The 14,469-nt window shown below is 52.0% G+C and overlaps 5 protein-coding genes across 5 annotated transcripts; 4 read left to right on the top strand and 1 right to left on the bottom strand.

Moving 5' to 3' along the window:
* Positions 1–2,141: 2,141 nt before the first annotated feature.
* Positions 2,142–2,443, top strand: F5J12DRAFT_716328 (uncharacterized protein; the record flags this gene model as incomplete). Its single annotated transcript, XM_051741002.1, has 2 exons — positions 2,142–2,272; positions 2,335–2,443. The coding sequence occupies 2 exons, from the start codon at positions 2,142–2,144 to the stop codon at positions 2,441–2,443; spliced, it is 240 nt and encodes a 79-aa protein (XP_051602750.1).
* Positions 2,444–7,910: 5,467 nt separating this feature from the next.
* F5J12DRAFT_968203 (uncharacterized protein) lies at positions 7,911–9,360 on the top strand (the record flags this gene model as incomplete). Its single annotated transcript, XM_051750035.1, is given in 4 exon segments — positions 7,911–8,071; positions 8,124–8,141; positions 8,199–8,622; positions 8,636–9,360. Coding segments are annotated over 4 exon segments (1,227 nt in total), but the record flags the coding sequence as incomplete, so codon positions are not given.
* Positions 9,361–9,722: 362 nt separating this feature from the next.
* On the top strand, positions 9,723–11,481 carry F5J12DRAFT_494338 (glycosyltransferase family 32 protein). Its single transcript, XM_051739698.1, has one exon. It carries the CDS (start codon positions 9,759–9,761, stop codon positions 11,313–11,315), a length of 1,557 nt encoding a protein of 518 aa, XP_051602748.1. The 5' UTR covers positions 9,723–9,758; the 3' UTR covers positions 11,316–11,481.
* On the bottom strand, positions 11,459–11,989 carry F5J12DRAFT_968196 (Flavinator of succinate dehydrogenase-domain-containing protein; the record flags this gene model as incomplete). Its single annotated transcript, XM_051750034.1, has 2 exons — positions 11,459–11,611; positions 11,660–11,989. The coding sequence occupies 2 exons, from the start codon at positions 11,987–11,989 to the stop codon at positions 11,459–11,461; spliced, it is 483 nt and encodes a 160-aa protein (XP_051602747.1).
* A 66-nt stretch (positions 11,990–12,055) lies between these two features.
* Positions 12,056–13,478, top strand: F5J12DRAFT_968180 (glycosyltransferase family 32 protein; the record flags this gene model as incomplete). Its single annotated transcript, XM_051750033.1, has 1 exon — positions 12,056–13,478. One exon carries the CDS (start codon positions 12,056–12,058, stop codon positions 13,439–13,441), a length of 1,386 nt encoding a protein of 461 aa, XP_051602746.1. The 3' UTR covers positions 13,442–13,478.
* Positions 13,479–14,469: the final 991 nt, after the last annotated feature.

The following is a 14,469-nucleotide window of genomic DNA, read 5'->3' as shown; positions in this document are numbered from 1 at the left end:
AGCTCTGGCTTCGCAACGCAGATGTCCGGTTCTAGTCTTTTTTTCGGTTGCCTTTTGGATTCGTGTCTTCCCTTCTGAGTGGGTCTGCTGACGCATGGCACGTACCCCCTCCCAGACTGGGTGTTACGCCGTATGCCTTTCGGCTAAGCTACCTTCGGCTTCAGAACTCCCTCGGCTAGTAGGAGGCTGTTCTATCACCATTGTCTTTCTCTTTCTCTATCAACTGTCGGGTTACAACAAGGCCACGGGCGTGATGACATCCACGATCCATTGAGACATATGATACAAAGGTCGTAGCTTTCCAGGGGTAGTAGAGTATAGTACACACTTACCAGCATATGGGACAGGACCCCGAAGCTGCGGATTCAGGAACCTGACGACAACCAATTTGTCTGGCGAAAGGAAGAATAAACAAAAAAAGGAAGTGGACGAGTTTGGTATAACTGGCACCCCACCTTCAACTTGCTGCCATCCCTCCTAAAGTGTTTGTGGCATTGAAGCATGGATGACAGTGAGATGGGAGTAAGAGATAACTTTCTGAGGGAATAACTGGGAGTGTAGTGTGTGTAGCAGGATAGGAAGGAAAGATGAAATAGATGGGCATGCGAGCTACGAAATATCTGGCCCACATTTCCCCTCGGCTGCGTGGTTCTATATATCGGTGTGTTCTGAGATATATATATTCCCATGCATAGCGCTGTGGACGCGTGGTATGTTTGACAAATGTAGCTCGTCTGTGAACAGGGCCAGAATTACGGGAAGAATGGTTATGGAAGTGCCGGTCTGGCCTAGAGTGTTGGTTTGTTGAAGGCAGGCGCGCCAAGGTTTACTCTGCCTTACTGCCAGCTACCAAGTGTGGCAGAATGGGTTTTGGGATCGCAGTAGCATGCCTTGGGACATAGACTTTTTCCACGTGAGGGCCTGTCACTGGAGGACGCTTCTAGAAGGGGATGACCCAAAGACGTATTTCTGATCTCACGTTCCATGATAGGTTAGTTGGCAAATCGAAAGTATAGCGTGCACACACAAGTTGGAACGGCACGGCATGGCACCACCCCCTTCACTCGTAATGAGTGACAGATACACAGCACCATCGGGAGGCAAGACGCTCGTATACAGCAACAACGTGTGGTGGGGCACCGCGTGACGGGTGCCGACGCACAGGTGGCTCGGGCTTAGGACGCAAATAGACCACACGAACCCTTCTTGAATTGAAAGGCAGCCCTTTTCGTCATTTGACTGCGTGTCCGTACAGAATTACACGACCAAGGACATGTGCCTGCACGCAACACCGGGTGATTCGCACCAAATAAGATGTGAGTATGCCGAGGGACAATGGACGTTTGAAAGGTTAGCTAACGATGACAGTGGGTCGGCTTCCTGATATGAAACTTTACGTCGGGTGCGGCGGGTGTCGGACGGCTCGGTTATGGGTTGGGCCTTCTTGTAAATCGATGGCAGAAGGGTACTTGAGGCGAGCTGAAACGATGAAACGTCAGACCTTCAAAGTTCGATTCCAAGGCAGGAAAGTTGTTTAAGCTTATCTCCGCATCCCTTCAAATATTAACGCTGCAAAAATATATCCAACGGATGAGTCAGTTATGATAGCATACGTGCCTTGTTCCACAGCCTAGACTTAGAGCGCCCGGCTATCATAAAACGTTGGTGGTCATAGGTTATGGTGGAACTCAAAGTGAGTGGAGGAGGTAGGAATGACGTACATACGACTGACCAGGACGGTGGGCCGCGGTTTCTGTGAAAGGGGAGAAGATGATCGGCTTGTAACTTGTTTTTCCCACAAAACTTGGGTGGAATCGAGCGGAAATCTCCCTCGAATAGGTAAAGGGCAATGTGGGGTCGTGTACCACCACATCATCCTGGCCAAGGAGGGGGGTCGCATTGGCCCAATCGGTGGCCATGGGATCTCAGATCCTGTTGTCACGGCATGATGGGATTGGCTGATGTCAGCTCCCCTTTCAGCCTGTCACACAAAACTTAACAATATTCCTTTCTTCTCTCGAAATCGGCAGGCCATGATTATAAATTCATGCCTCCCTCCTCGTCCTCCTGCTTTTATACCCCCCAACCCACCCCCCGCCACGTCCTTCCCATCTTCCCCAATGAACTCCACTACCACCAGCATGCGTCGCCCCGCAATCTCTGCCGCCACGAAGATATGGGTCCCCAATGACTACTGGTCCTTGTACTCACAGTGTTGCACATGGAGACCAGAAGGCGGCGTCGACGTATGGGAGTGCATCAGACCTCGTACGTGCATCCGTGTCCATCTCTCTGACGCTCCTCCCTCATTTGTGCCATTAGATCACTCGACAGTGAACACTGCCGTATGTCCACGCGATATCCGCGTTTGTTCCGTTCATTGATCACATCTTACCACCAGCCACCAAACTCGCTCTACTGGCAGTACCTCGGTCGCCGATGATGGTCTCGGCGATCACCTCATCGTGTGCCCGCACCTGACGTGCACTGCCCGATCCGGCTGCTACCACATCACTGTGAACGGATGCAGTGCCGCTCAGACTACCCCGATACACCCTAAGTGGTTAAACCTCATGCACATCCGTATCTGTCTATCACAACTCGAGGCACTCCACTCTCCTATCCTCGGAGGGACGTATCCACGACGATTGCACAGCTTTGCCGAGTCGGAGCTGCTCGATCAGAGTCATCGCTGCTTTTGTTATGAACACCTATATCGATGAAGACTTTTTCGTAGTTGGGTTATTATGGTTGTCTGTGCATCCATGGGCTGGATCCCCCCTGATTGCTGCACATCTTTCCCTTGTCTCTTTGTCACTTACACACTTGTTACATGTCCCGTTGTTATCATTGACCTTCGGCGATCGTTGCCGAGCCGGCATTTAAGTTACTATTCGTATCTCATCACACCATCTTGAGCGTTCTTTTGGTTTCCATCACACAGCATCTTGTTTGCACCTCGCACAACCCGACGCACATGCATTTTTTTTGAAACGCACCGTCCGATCAGTATAGTAATACAGACATAATGCCTCACCTCCTCGGAGATCTAAGCGCGGCGGACTGGTTTAAATCATGTTCGGGCCACCAGCCGAGGTCGGCATTGCAAGATCTTGCCGTACAAGTTGTTATGCGACTCCGAGGATGGCCTCAGATTGTGACAAGAAAATGGGCATGCGAACGACCACGATCGGTATTAGACTGTGGGCACGTGTCTAATCCTGTGTCCCTGCCCAAAGACAATTTCTGCACACGTGCCAAGTCAAGTATCCGGAACCCCCCCTTCGAGGCCCGGAATCCACACGTTTTACCGTAGTTGTGCGTTATCGATATATTGGAAAATCTCTGGAAAATCTTTTATCAATCACTGGTTCGCCCTCGTGGTCTGACTCCGGGACGCGCCAAGACAATCTCGTCCCTAGTGAGCTTGGTAACTACGGCCTCCCGCCATTGCTTTTCCGCACACGCGTCAGTTGGGTTGGAGGGCACGCATGGTTGGCAGTGCCCGGAACTTACTCGAAACACGCACGACAGCGGTCATTGTCCTAGATCTCCGGTTCCCAGGCAACCCGTCCGGCCAAGCTGTACAATTAACATGCGGTCCGGAATCCTGGCGAATTGAACCTAACACGGCCGGCAGATAAGTCGACATTCGAGCGAGAAACGAGCAGCAACAATGAACTTGACAAGACCAGAGATATATAATTCAAACATTGTATGAATGAATTCCGCAAGGCGTCGGTGTGGTAACCGGCTAGGAGATAGTGCATGGTAGTTTGAATGACAAGTTCGGACATTAATGAGGAGACAATAACGGAGGCGCAGCGGACAGAGGGGACTTTTATTCTTTGCTAGCGTATTCTTTGTTCATGCTAAGCGTGCTGTGGCGTACACATGGTTTTCATTTCATTCATTTCAATGGGTTACTTACCGTCACCCGGGGATTGAAAGGTGTCACGACGTTATTAGTACGACCAGCGATGATTCATCAGGCCGTGGCGGCCATGCAGGGACAGGTTTCAGTGCGATGGTTTCAAGATTCAGGCAGCCAAATGCAGGTCGAGCTGATTTTGCAGATTCCTAGGCACTGACGGTCAGGAACACCTCTAATGCGATTGCGCGGAACAAGGGTGGATCAGGGGTAAGCATGTATATGTTGTCGCCATATCGCGTAGTTACGGGTACAGGGGTACGCAGACAACCTTCTAGGAACAGAGCAGGGAATCAACCGTCGTCATCGCACTCATCCAGAATATATGTACTGTACAAGGTGGCATTTAATATGCTACCGACACCGTCGTCAACGGCTATAGGGTACAGTCTGGTACAGTGCTTGGCTCGAGCTGTTGTCGTAGTGACTTTTCAGGATCGCGCTGGCAAATTGTTGAGGGGAAAGAACGACTGGGTTCTCTTCGCGCAGGTTTCGCCTTGCCAACAAAAACTCCGCGGCAAGAAGTCCAAGAACGTACCTTGTGTCCCTCACCCTACAGACTCCAATTCATATAACTCAATCAATATTTCCCCCTTGAAGCCGGGGGGTGGTGGGTACGTATGAGCACCCCAAATCTTACACGGAAGACGCTAGCCGCCACAGTTCCAGTCGAGACTCGTGGAATGATCCTCGCTTCACTTACTTGGTGAATGGATTGTACCGGTAGTCCGCTACCACCGGAATCCGGGATCCATACAAATGGTATATGATAACACAGCACTTTGGTTGATTGGTCACAGATGAAACGGGGGTACGGGAAACTACTGTGACCCTAGACAAGGCTGAACGTTGATGGGCGCCGACAGTGTAATGTGGCTATGGTGGTTTGGACGCCGAAAAGTAGGCGCGATGCGGGGTACAAACGAAGAGTAGATACAGTACATAGTTGCCCGAACTTGCTTGATTAGGCCCTATCAGTACAGTGGCGTACTTAGATACGATGGAATAGATCAGCGGAGCTTGGGAGTAGGGAAGGGCCTCTATGTCGGTCGTCAGTTTCCCACCTGGGTTCTGGGGTGCAGAACATTGCCGCCAACAGTCCCGTCGCAGCGAGCACATCGGAAAAACGCTTCTTCCAATCACATGGGCAGCCATGTGGTATCAGCCAATGGAAGCACCTGTAACGTACTACATATATCTTAATCACATACTTATTGCAGAGAAATTCACCAGTCGCGGGAGTTGCTTCCGAGTGGCGGTGTAGTGGGTTAGAACAGGTTAGAGCGTAGGAAGTACTTGACAATGAGAGTCTGCTTGTTATTCGCTTCGCTGTAGATGAAGGATGGGAGCGAATAATGCACCGTGACCATGGCTCTGGCAGGGTTTTGTGGCTTTGGGATGCCTGGCACACGCGCAACCGGAGGGTAGTTCGGAAGAGCCTAAGGAAGATAGGTTGGGCGTCATGCAAGGGGAGTTCGGGGCCGAGATTGTGATCGAAGAGGACATCGAAGAGGTCAGCTTCACGTTGAGTAATCTTACCACCAAGTGGGAACTGCGGATGGAGATGAAGTTGGACGTCACATTATGGATGGACCTGGGATTCGTTGGACAGCAAAGAGGCTGAATCGACCAATTGTAGTTATGATCATCGGCTCTGCTCGGAACAGTAAGTCACCCACATACCATATCACCAATGCCATTGTTCCAAAAACTTCCGGAGCTCGTGCTTTTAGATGGGCTATGCTTGCCTTCTCCTGCAACATTGTGGAGCTCCACCAAAGTTGCGATAGGCACGATTAACTGCAACCCACATCTTGATGGTACACACTGCATTTTACCGTTCACGGCACAACGTGGCAACCAAGTAAGACGAGACACAACCGCGGTAGCGTCGTCTCATGACGCGTTTGGGGCCTGCCCGAGTAGAATACCGCCGAACACAGGCTCAGATCACTGTTCAATGTGGTGCACGGATAACGCGGACTCGGGTGTGGCGTGCCGAGTGGTCGAGGCCAGGTATACAAAACGCAACCTTGCACTTGGTGGGCGCTCGCTCTCGCTATTGGCTGTTTTAAAAACGTTTGCCCCTGACAGCGTTTGGCGGAGGAAGCACGAACTTTAACCACTGGCTTTCTGATGATCGATGCTGCGCGCGGCTCCGTTTGGGGTCTTTTCTGCATCAAGGCAACTTTAGCCCTGCCCCACTGACCCCACGAACACGAGGAGATGAACACGGAACATGTCGCATTTGACTGGCCAGTGGCTATTAATCGATAGTGGAACGTTTTTGTACTTCGATCCGCGAAGGCGGAGCGGCCTAGCACCGCCATAGTCAATGCCCAGCGTGTGAGAGATATGTACATTGCGTCAGGCCCGGGAGACGATCGAGGTAGCTTATCGCGCTCCACTCATCATGCCCATGAGGCGAGGGCGGGACATAAATATGACGGTCGACCAAACGAAAGGCAATCGGTTTACAGGGGATTTCGGATAAGGAAAGATATGGAATGTACCTTGGAATACCAGGAACTTCGCGATCAGAAAAACGACGGCCCGATAAGAACAAGTCAAATCCGTATTATGGTATACTGGCAATTGCTGAATTTATATATCTCGGAGTTGGTATAGCCAGAGATACGTTCTTGCAGATATTGTCTTTGAGCGTAAAAGTGTATATGTAATGGAATTCAATTATCTCTCGCCCCTATAGGAAGATGTATCAGCAGTCACGGTGATTTGTTTGGCTTGGAATCTCTATAACGCCCCGTACGATTTCATTGATCGCCGAAACCAAACGTCAAGAGCGCGCTCGCCCCAACTGAAATCATTGGACAAAGGTGAGTCGCGGAGTCGCATTAATGTTGCAGGTCGCCTCTCGCCGATAAAATGATGACAACTAATCAGCCAACATTGGAAACGCCGCCGCCGCTCATCATATCAGGCCGCACGTACAGGGATTGGTGCGGCATTCTAGCAAACACACTCAGACTGTCGATTTTCATCATTCCTAGCAGTCGGTGATTCACAGTACTTATGTAATGATACGAGCATGCGGAGCCCCACGTCAAGTTGACCACGGAGGCCCAACCACTTCCTGTTCCGTCTCTGTTCCTCAGAGTCTCGATCTCTGGAGTTTCAAATTTCGCGAAGGAAGCATAATCAAGAAGCGTGTGGTACAGACATAGCTCCGATAGTGAATTCAAAGGGGTCCTGGAGTCGAGAACATGCGTACCATGTCCATGGTTTCGGGGGCGACCGTGATACGGCTCTTCGACGCACTATTGCGCAGCTAAGTTTGGAATAAGATTAAGTGCTTACGAACTGCCATTGCATATGTTATCGATTCACGATATGTAGAAGCAGCTTTGATATAGCTGACTGCTGCACATTCGACTTGACCAACGCACACCTTCCGGTTACAATAACCGGTGCAACCGTACGTATCGCGTGCCCTTTGACCGCCTGTCTCTTTGCTTCGGGAAACAACTTAATTATTACACCCGAGCCAATAGTCTTGAATTTCTGGGCGTACAGGGGCAGTCCCGTGTCAAGGATATTCTAATCCATGAAATTCCGTCCCATACAAAGATCTGGGCTTGTCGGGAGTATCTAAGGTAATAATTATTGATTGTGTGGGCACATGATCTCAACGGCTTCCAATTAGAAGGATAGGAACCTCATCCATGCGCTTAACTGAGCTTGCTCCAAACTTCGTTGTAGGATAGGTTAGCGAACGTGTGTGATGTCTTCTGAAATGGTTTTCGGAAGCACTGCTAGTCTGTAATTCGCTGCGAGACATGGCGTACTGTACTGATGGGCCTTGAAATTACCATACGTAACACGTTCAGTCGACAACAATATGCCCTTGTCCAGGACATTTTGAATGCCCCCGCCGAGAGGGGCAGAATGAAGTTGTCTTCTTATTGGCAGTCAGAGCCGAACACGAGCATTTGAACCTTGTTCGTTGATAGTAGCCGTGACCCGCCCGACTGCCGACAAGCAAGTTCCAGCCGGGGAAGTACTGTGTAGCCACTCACCAGTTCGTTCAACTCCAACGCTGATACGTAGTATCACACACAAATGATCAACGATCCTATGATCGCACTGGCAAAACTAGACTCGCTACTGAACGAGTGCCTCGTAAGTGCTTCCGATCGATGGCGCAATCCTTGCTCATCCATGAATGAAACAGGCGCAGCCAATCATTTCGGTGTGTTCTGACGTGTGGCTTGTTGGTTGGTCCTAGTAGTCTGACTAACTCGTACAGCTAAGAGATCTCGAGACGCCGTACTCTCAGTATGACAATGCCAACTTCGTTCCAGCACCCGGCGACATCGCCTACATCGGCGAGGTCCTCCACCAGAGAGATGACCAACTCATAGACATTTCGTACCAACTCTCCATCGTGCAATCTGCCCTCTGGAAGCTGGAAGCGCTCCAGACGCATCTGGAAGAGAGTGCATCCCATGTTCGTCGCTCAACCATCTCCCTCAAGGCACTCACTTCACCGATCCGCCGCATTCCGCCCGAAGTACTCGGTGAGATATTCTACCACTGTCTGCCGACTGCACCCATATATGTCACGCCGCGCGACGTCGAGAGCCCGATGGTCCTGACTCAGGTCTGTCGACATTGGCGTGCAGTGGCCATGGCGACGCCAAGACTGTGGACCTCCATTACCCTCCACGTAGGTCGTGCTACTAGGTGAAGTATACCGGTCGATGTGTGAGGCATGGCTCGGAAGAGCAAAGAGTCTCCCCCTTGCGATGCGTGTGTTGAATGATCTAGAGAGTCCAGATCCAGTCGCTCAAGAACACATTGTCAGCTGGCTCCAGCCGCTGCTGATGCGGTGTCATGATTTCTGGTGGCACGGTCCAGCCCTGAATCCTCTACTCGATAGCGGCAACATTTCCAGTACTATCACTCATACAGTCTCGCCCACACCATATCTCAATCGCCTCCGTGTAACGTCACATCGCGGAAGGACCTACACTGTCTGCGTTCCCGGCCCTGCACCGTACCTGCACACTGCTTTCCTCCAATGCCCGACCCTCCACATCAGTTCCCTCGATCGGATCTCTCTCCCGTGGTCCCAGCTGACAGAGCTCACCCTCCACTTCTCCCTCGTCAACAGCACTGTGCTTTTCCAGCTCTTATCTCTTTGTACATCGCTGCGCCTACTCAACGTATCATGCGTATTGCACACGTTGAACGCGGATCCCATCCATCATAGGACGTTGAAACGTTTTGAGTTGCGTGTAATCCGACATGGGCTGGACGCTGTCCTCGGTGCCCTGACCGCACCCGCACTCGAAGAACTGGACATCGGGTTTGTTTCTCGTGGGGGCGACCAGTGGCCACATGGCGAATTTGTGGATTTTGTGAAGAGGTCTGGGAGCACGCTAAGGAAGCTAACCGTCAGACAGAACTGGGGTGTGACGCGGCATTTGGTGGAGTATAGTACTCTGGCACCTGGCATGACAGTGACGATGCGGTGAAATGGCGCGCATGGTTCGCACACGTCACGTTTTGGCCGCGACGTGTTCTCGTCCTTTCTTGAAGGACTGAAAGCGAGCTTGCGGATGCACAAACGGGAACATACGGCATATCGTTTGTTCAACCCCTGCTTTTTTGCTTCTTGCATTATCCCTCTGTACTAATGATGTACGTGTACCAGTACCCCGGCCGTTGATGAGCCCTCCATTTTTTAGCATGTACATTACATCTTGCATGATTAATTTTACCAGCTCAGGCTCTGCGTCGGCGTCGACCCTGCTTGGATACTGAATGATTACTAAGCAACCAAGTTCTGTCATCGACGTGGAGGATGTTGTGGGCGAGAAACGAGCGACTGCCATTCCACGCTGTGCCCGGCTCTCCCGTTTCAGATACCCAGTGGGACGACGGCAACGATGACATCCAACACTCTCCACGGCCGTCGTCCACCCGGTACCCCCCTTCGACTCTTCCGTTTTTCTTCCGATCTCCATGGTGGACTGCTGCTTCGTCAACAAAGCCACGATCACGATCACGAACGCCAAGTGTGATGATGACCCTCCGACCGCGTACAGCTTGCAAATTCCTCCTCATATTCGTTGCGTTGTCGATCCTGCTGGGTCTGGCCCTGTTCGAACCCCACATCGAAATTGCGTTCTACTCTCGGCAGTGGGTCAGCAACGAAATCACTCCGGTCGTTCCTCTGGGGGGATGCTTCGAGCCCGGGCGCGTCAGCCCAGAGTATAACGTGACACGACATATTTATGGACCAAAGACGACTGAAGTGCAAGCAGGACTGCCGATGCGGTTCGGGATGGACTGTTATGAGTTTGCAGGAACTATCGAGTCGCCGGTGCCTCCCCCTCTGCTGCCTTGGTCAGAGTTGTATGGACATGGTGATGCTGGGCTGGCTGAGTACGGAGACGACGACGTACTACGGAAGGAGGATCGGACGCATTTCCACACCTACTGGCGCGTCGACCTCGCGCCGTTCGGGGGGCGACAAGAGCAAATGCTCAAATCTTTCTTTGCGACGCAAAACACGCGCACGTCGCTGCTCGTCCTTTGGTCGAATGGCAACCTCGCTCCCAATCCGATTCTGCAACGCTACCTGGACCGGTTCCCAGATGCTTTTGAGTTGCGTGTTGCCAACGTCACAACTCTTGCCGCCGGCACGGCGCTCGAGGGTAGTTCACTTCTGGACGTGAACGATGGCAAGGCGTGGATCGATGGAGATCTCGTACGCTTGCTCGTGGTGTGGAGGTATGGTGGGGTGTGGGTGGATATGGATTCGTTGCTCACGAGGAGCTTGGAACCACTGCTTGAGCACGAATTCGTGACGCAGTGGGACTGTTATGGTAGGAGTCTACACTACGACCGTGGTGCTAACGCATATCTTACACTGTTCTCGACACTAGACAAACCCTATCTAGCACTCAATGGTGCACTCCTACACTTCCACAGACGCTCGCCTTACCTCTGTGAAGCGTTCCACACCATGGCATCGTCGCCACCTCCGCGCAAGGACTCGACGGACTGGGGTGCTCTGCTCTACTTGAAGCTTTGGCGTCGTCTCGTCGCGGGGGGAATTCCGCCATTTAAGATTTTACCATTTTGTTTCAGTGATGGGCGCGCATGTCGACTGGATAATAGGATTCCTGATCCATTCGAGCCCGACGGGTCAGCAGCAGGCAGTGGGAGCAAGTGGTGGGCCGTGGGCACGAAGGTGGGCGAAGCGGGAGGGTTAGGAAGTGTTCTGGGAAAGGTGTTTGCGGTGCACCTGCACAACCAGTGGGAAAAGGAATTTCCAAAGGGCGGGTGGGTTGAGAGGTTATTACTGAACAAATACGAGAGGGTGCTTAGTGATGGGAATGCCGACGAATTGTAGATTTCAGGTTGGTGTTGCATTGGTGAGTAGCGTAATGTCACATGTCTATACTTATAGCACACGTAATTCCAAGCTTTCTTTTTCCACTGCAAGTGTATTTCCGTGCGTGAGGTCTGTAGTTACAGACAGGGGTGCGTGCCTGATCACGACAGAGGAGGCATGGATCGCACGACCTTTCCCTCGTTTTTGGCGTGCAGCTTGAGTTTTTGTAGCAGGGGTGAACTCGCCCACCGGTCCGGAGGTGTGCGGTTCCCAGTTGCCCAGTAGTAAATGTCCCAATCTGATTCGTCCAGCAACTATGGACATGAGGTGACACGAAGCACTGGGGAAGCGGCGGGACTTACTTTGTCGTATTCGCTCAGCTCTGGCATGGACATGGTATGAAGATGGTCACGCGCAAACGTGCTGAGGAGCAAGTCGCTTTCGAGGGTGCCCCGTTTGCGCGACTGGTACACGAGTCTGGCTCGGGTGGTGTCTATGGATTCGTTTGGACGTGGGATGGGCTGTGGTGGTGCGACGTCGGAAGGGGTGGTCGTGGATGCGATGTGCTGTGGTAGTGTGAGGGAGTGGCCATGGGTCGTTCCACCCGCGTGCACTGGATGAGAGTGTCCTTGCAAACACCCGTATGACGGACATCGTCGTCGGGCAGGAGGAGGGGACTCGGATCGGTCCATTCCGGTTTTTCTCACATCGACTGTATTGAGTGGAGCAGGTGTCTATCCGGGGAAGAATTTGCTGTGATGGCTGGCCGCCATCGACCAGCTTACAGCCATCTTCCATCGTCGTCGTCGTCGCCGTCGTGGACGTCGTGGACGAGACAGAAGCGTCGTCGACCGTACACTATGATACTCCGTCCCCGCACTGTCTGTCTGTACGCCCTCCTCGTCCTCGTCACCGCGTCTGTCCTCTCGTTGGCTGTGTACTTCCTGTACGAGCCCCACCTCCACGTCGACCTCGTCTTCTACGACCGCAACTGGATATCAAAAGAAATAGACCCCATCACTCCCCTCTCCGGCTGCTTCCGTCCAGACCGCGTCAGTCCCCTGTATAACGTGTCCGACGCCGTCTATGGAATGAAACGCTTCGAGGTTCAGGCGGGACTCCCTATGCGAATGGGAATGGACTGCTACGCTTTGGCTGGCACCGTCGTCTCGCCTGACGACGACCAATCCTCGCGCTACCACCACTATATCGCCCCCGAACGACGCGCACAATACCACGTCTATTGGCGTTCTGACCTCTCCCCCTTTGGCAAACGCCAAGAGTACATGCTCAAGTCCTTCTTCGCGACGCAGAACATACACACCTCGCGTCTCGTCCTCTGGTCCAACGGAGATATCTCTCCCAATCCCATCATCCAAAAATACCTCCGTCTCTTCCCAGACTCATTCACTTTGCGAACCGTGGACATCCCGACTCTCGCACGCGGAACCGCCATGGAAGATAGCAAACTTCTTCAGCTGAACGACGCGAAAGCGTGGGTCGACGGCGACCTCGTCAGGTTGCTTGTTTTATGGAACCACGGCGGAATGTGGATCGACATGGACATGCTCCTCACTCGCGACCTTGCTCCTCTTCCTAGAGCACGAGTTCGTAACCCAGTGGGACTGTTATGGTACGTCCTACTTCCTTCCAATGGAGAGTACTTCGCTCATTTCGCTTCAGATAAAATTTACCAAGCGCTCAACGGCGCTCTAATGCGTTTCCGCCAACACTCCCCTTACCTTTGTGAAGCCTTCCACCTCATGTCAACCTCCTCACCTCCCCGCTCTCCTTCAACAGACTGGGGTGCCATCCTGTACCTCCGGCTTTGGCGCCGTCTCCTCGCTGAGTCTATCCCTCCTTTCAGAATCCTCCCGTTCTGCTTCAGCGACCCCCTCGCGTGCAGATTAGACAATAGCGTTCCGGACCCCTTCACACCTGACCGGTCGGATGGGAGATGGACAGATGGATATGGCCTCGAAGAGAATGGGGGTCTGGATCGAGTTCTGAAGAAAATCTTTGCAGTCCACTTGCATAATCGTTGGGATCGGCCGTTTCCACAAAATGGTTGGGTCGACAGGCTGCTGCTTCGACGGTACGATCAGCAGTTATGGGAAATGGGGATACGTGACGAGGAGCACTGAATGAGGTACATATATTTGATTGCGCGTCATCCGGCGAAGGGTCAGTGGACAAGACAACAAGTACTTAGTCCGCTTTCATTTTTCTTCTCCTCTGCACTTCCTGTGAGTGTTTCCGTACACATCCCCTGCGCATGCGTTTAACGATCTTGACAGCTCGACCACCACTCTCCGATGAACTACGTACATTCGGGTTAATATCACATAAACTTGCATGCTGTTCACACATTCTTTCCGCGACCCCAACATGATGCGCACGGTAACCCACCACCCATGCACCTTTTGTACAGAATAAGCACAAACAATTAGAAGGTTCCTTCCTCCCTCTGTAGAAGTATGTCTTTTTTTTTCGAAAATTTATTGCATAAAAGTACTTGCAGTTATTGTCCAGATAGTACACGGGTCGCCGTGGCTGAGGCTTTGAAATGAGTAAAACCACTACTTGATCCCTCACAACAGTCAACTGCGCGAGATACGACCGATGTCCCGTTGCCCTTTTCAACTCGGAAGCTTCATGCTCCGCCGTAGACTCATGGAGTACCTAGGCTGGAATGGGGCTGACGGTGCATGCACATCCGTTGTCTTCCTTCTGCTGGTGTCGATCTCAGTACATTCCGGCCTGAGGCTGTCCCTAGCATTCACCACGATGGGGAGGGTTTCTAGCAGATGATGCAACGTATATACATGTGCCGTTCCCTTGCGAATACTCTACCTTATTGGGAACCATTTCCGGTTGGTTCGTCAGGCCAGTGTGTGTGCTATCGGAAGGGTGACCGTATCCGCTACCAAACATCGTGGGGTTATGGCGGAACCAACGAGCCCGACAGTCCCATTACCGAATGATATCAGAAACATTGTTACACATAAAATAACCACTAGTGTACCATGCACAGGCCTACGAGAGTAACTTGGGCATCGTAATGGAACAGGCAGCTGAAAAGGAAAAAAAAAGTCTATCAGGTTGATAGTTCAATTCACGATCAGAAAAAAAGGCCCCCAACAAGAGGGATCCTTTTAGAATTGTCGGGATG

Source organism: Pisolithus orientalis, assembly GCF_024613125.1.
Source record: "Pisolithus orientalis strain OTSU chromosome Unknown F5J12scaffold_6, whole genome shotgun sequence".
NCBI classification, from domain to species: Eukaryota; Fungi; Basidiomycota; class Agaricomycetes; order Boletales; family Pisolithaceae; genus Pisolithus; species Pisolithus orientalis.
This window is presented reverse-complemented; position numbering and strand designations above follow the sequence as displayed.

Excerpts from the sequence above, each read along its gene's own strand:
- F5J12DRAFT_494338 (XM_051739698.1), top strand. The coding sequence starts at position 9,759 with ATGTTGTGGGCGAGAAACGAGCGACTGCCATTCCACGCTGTGCCCGGC.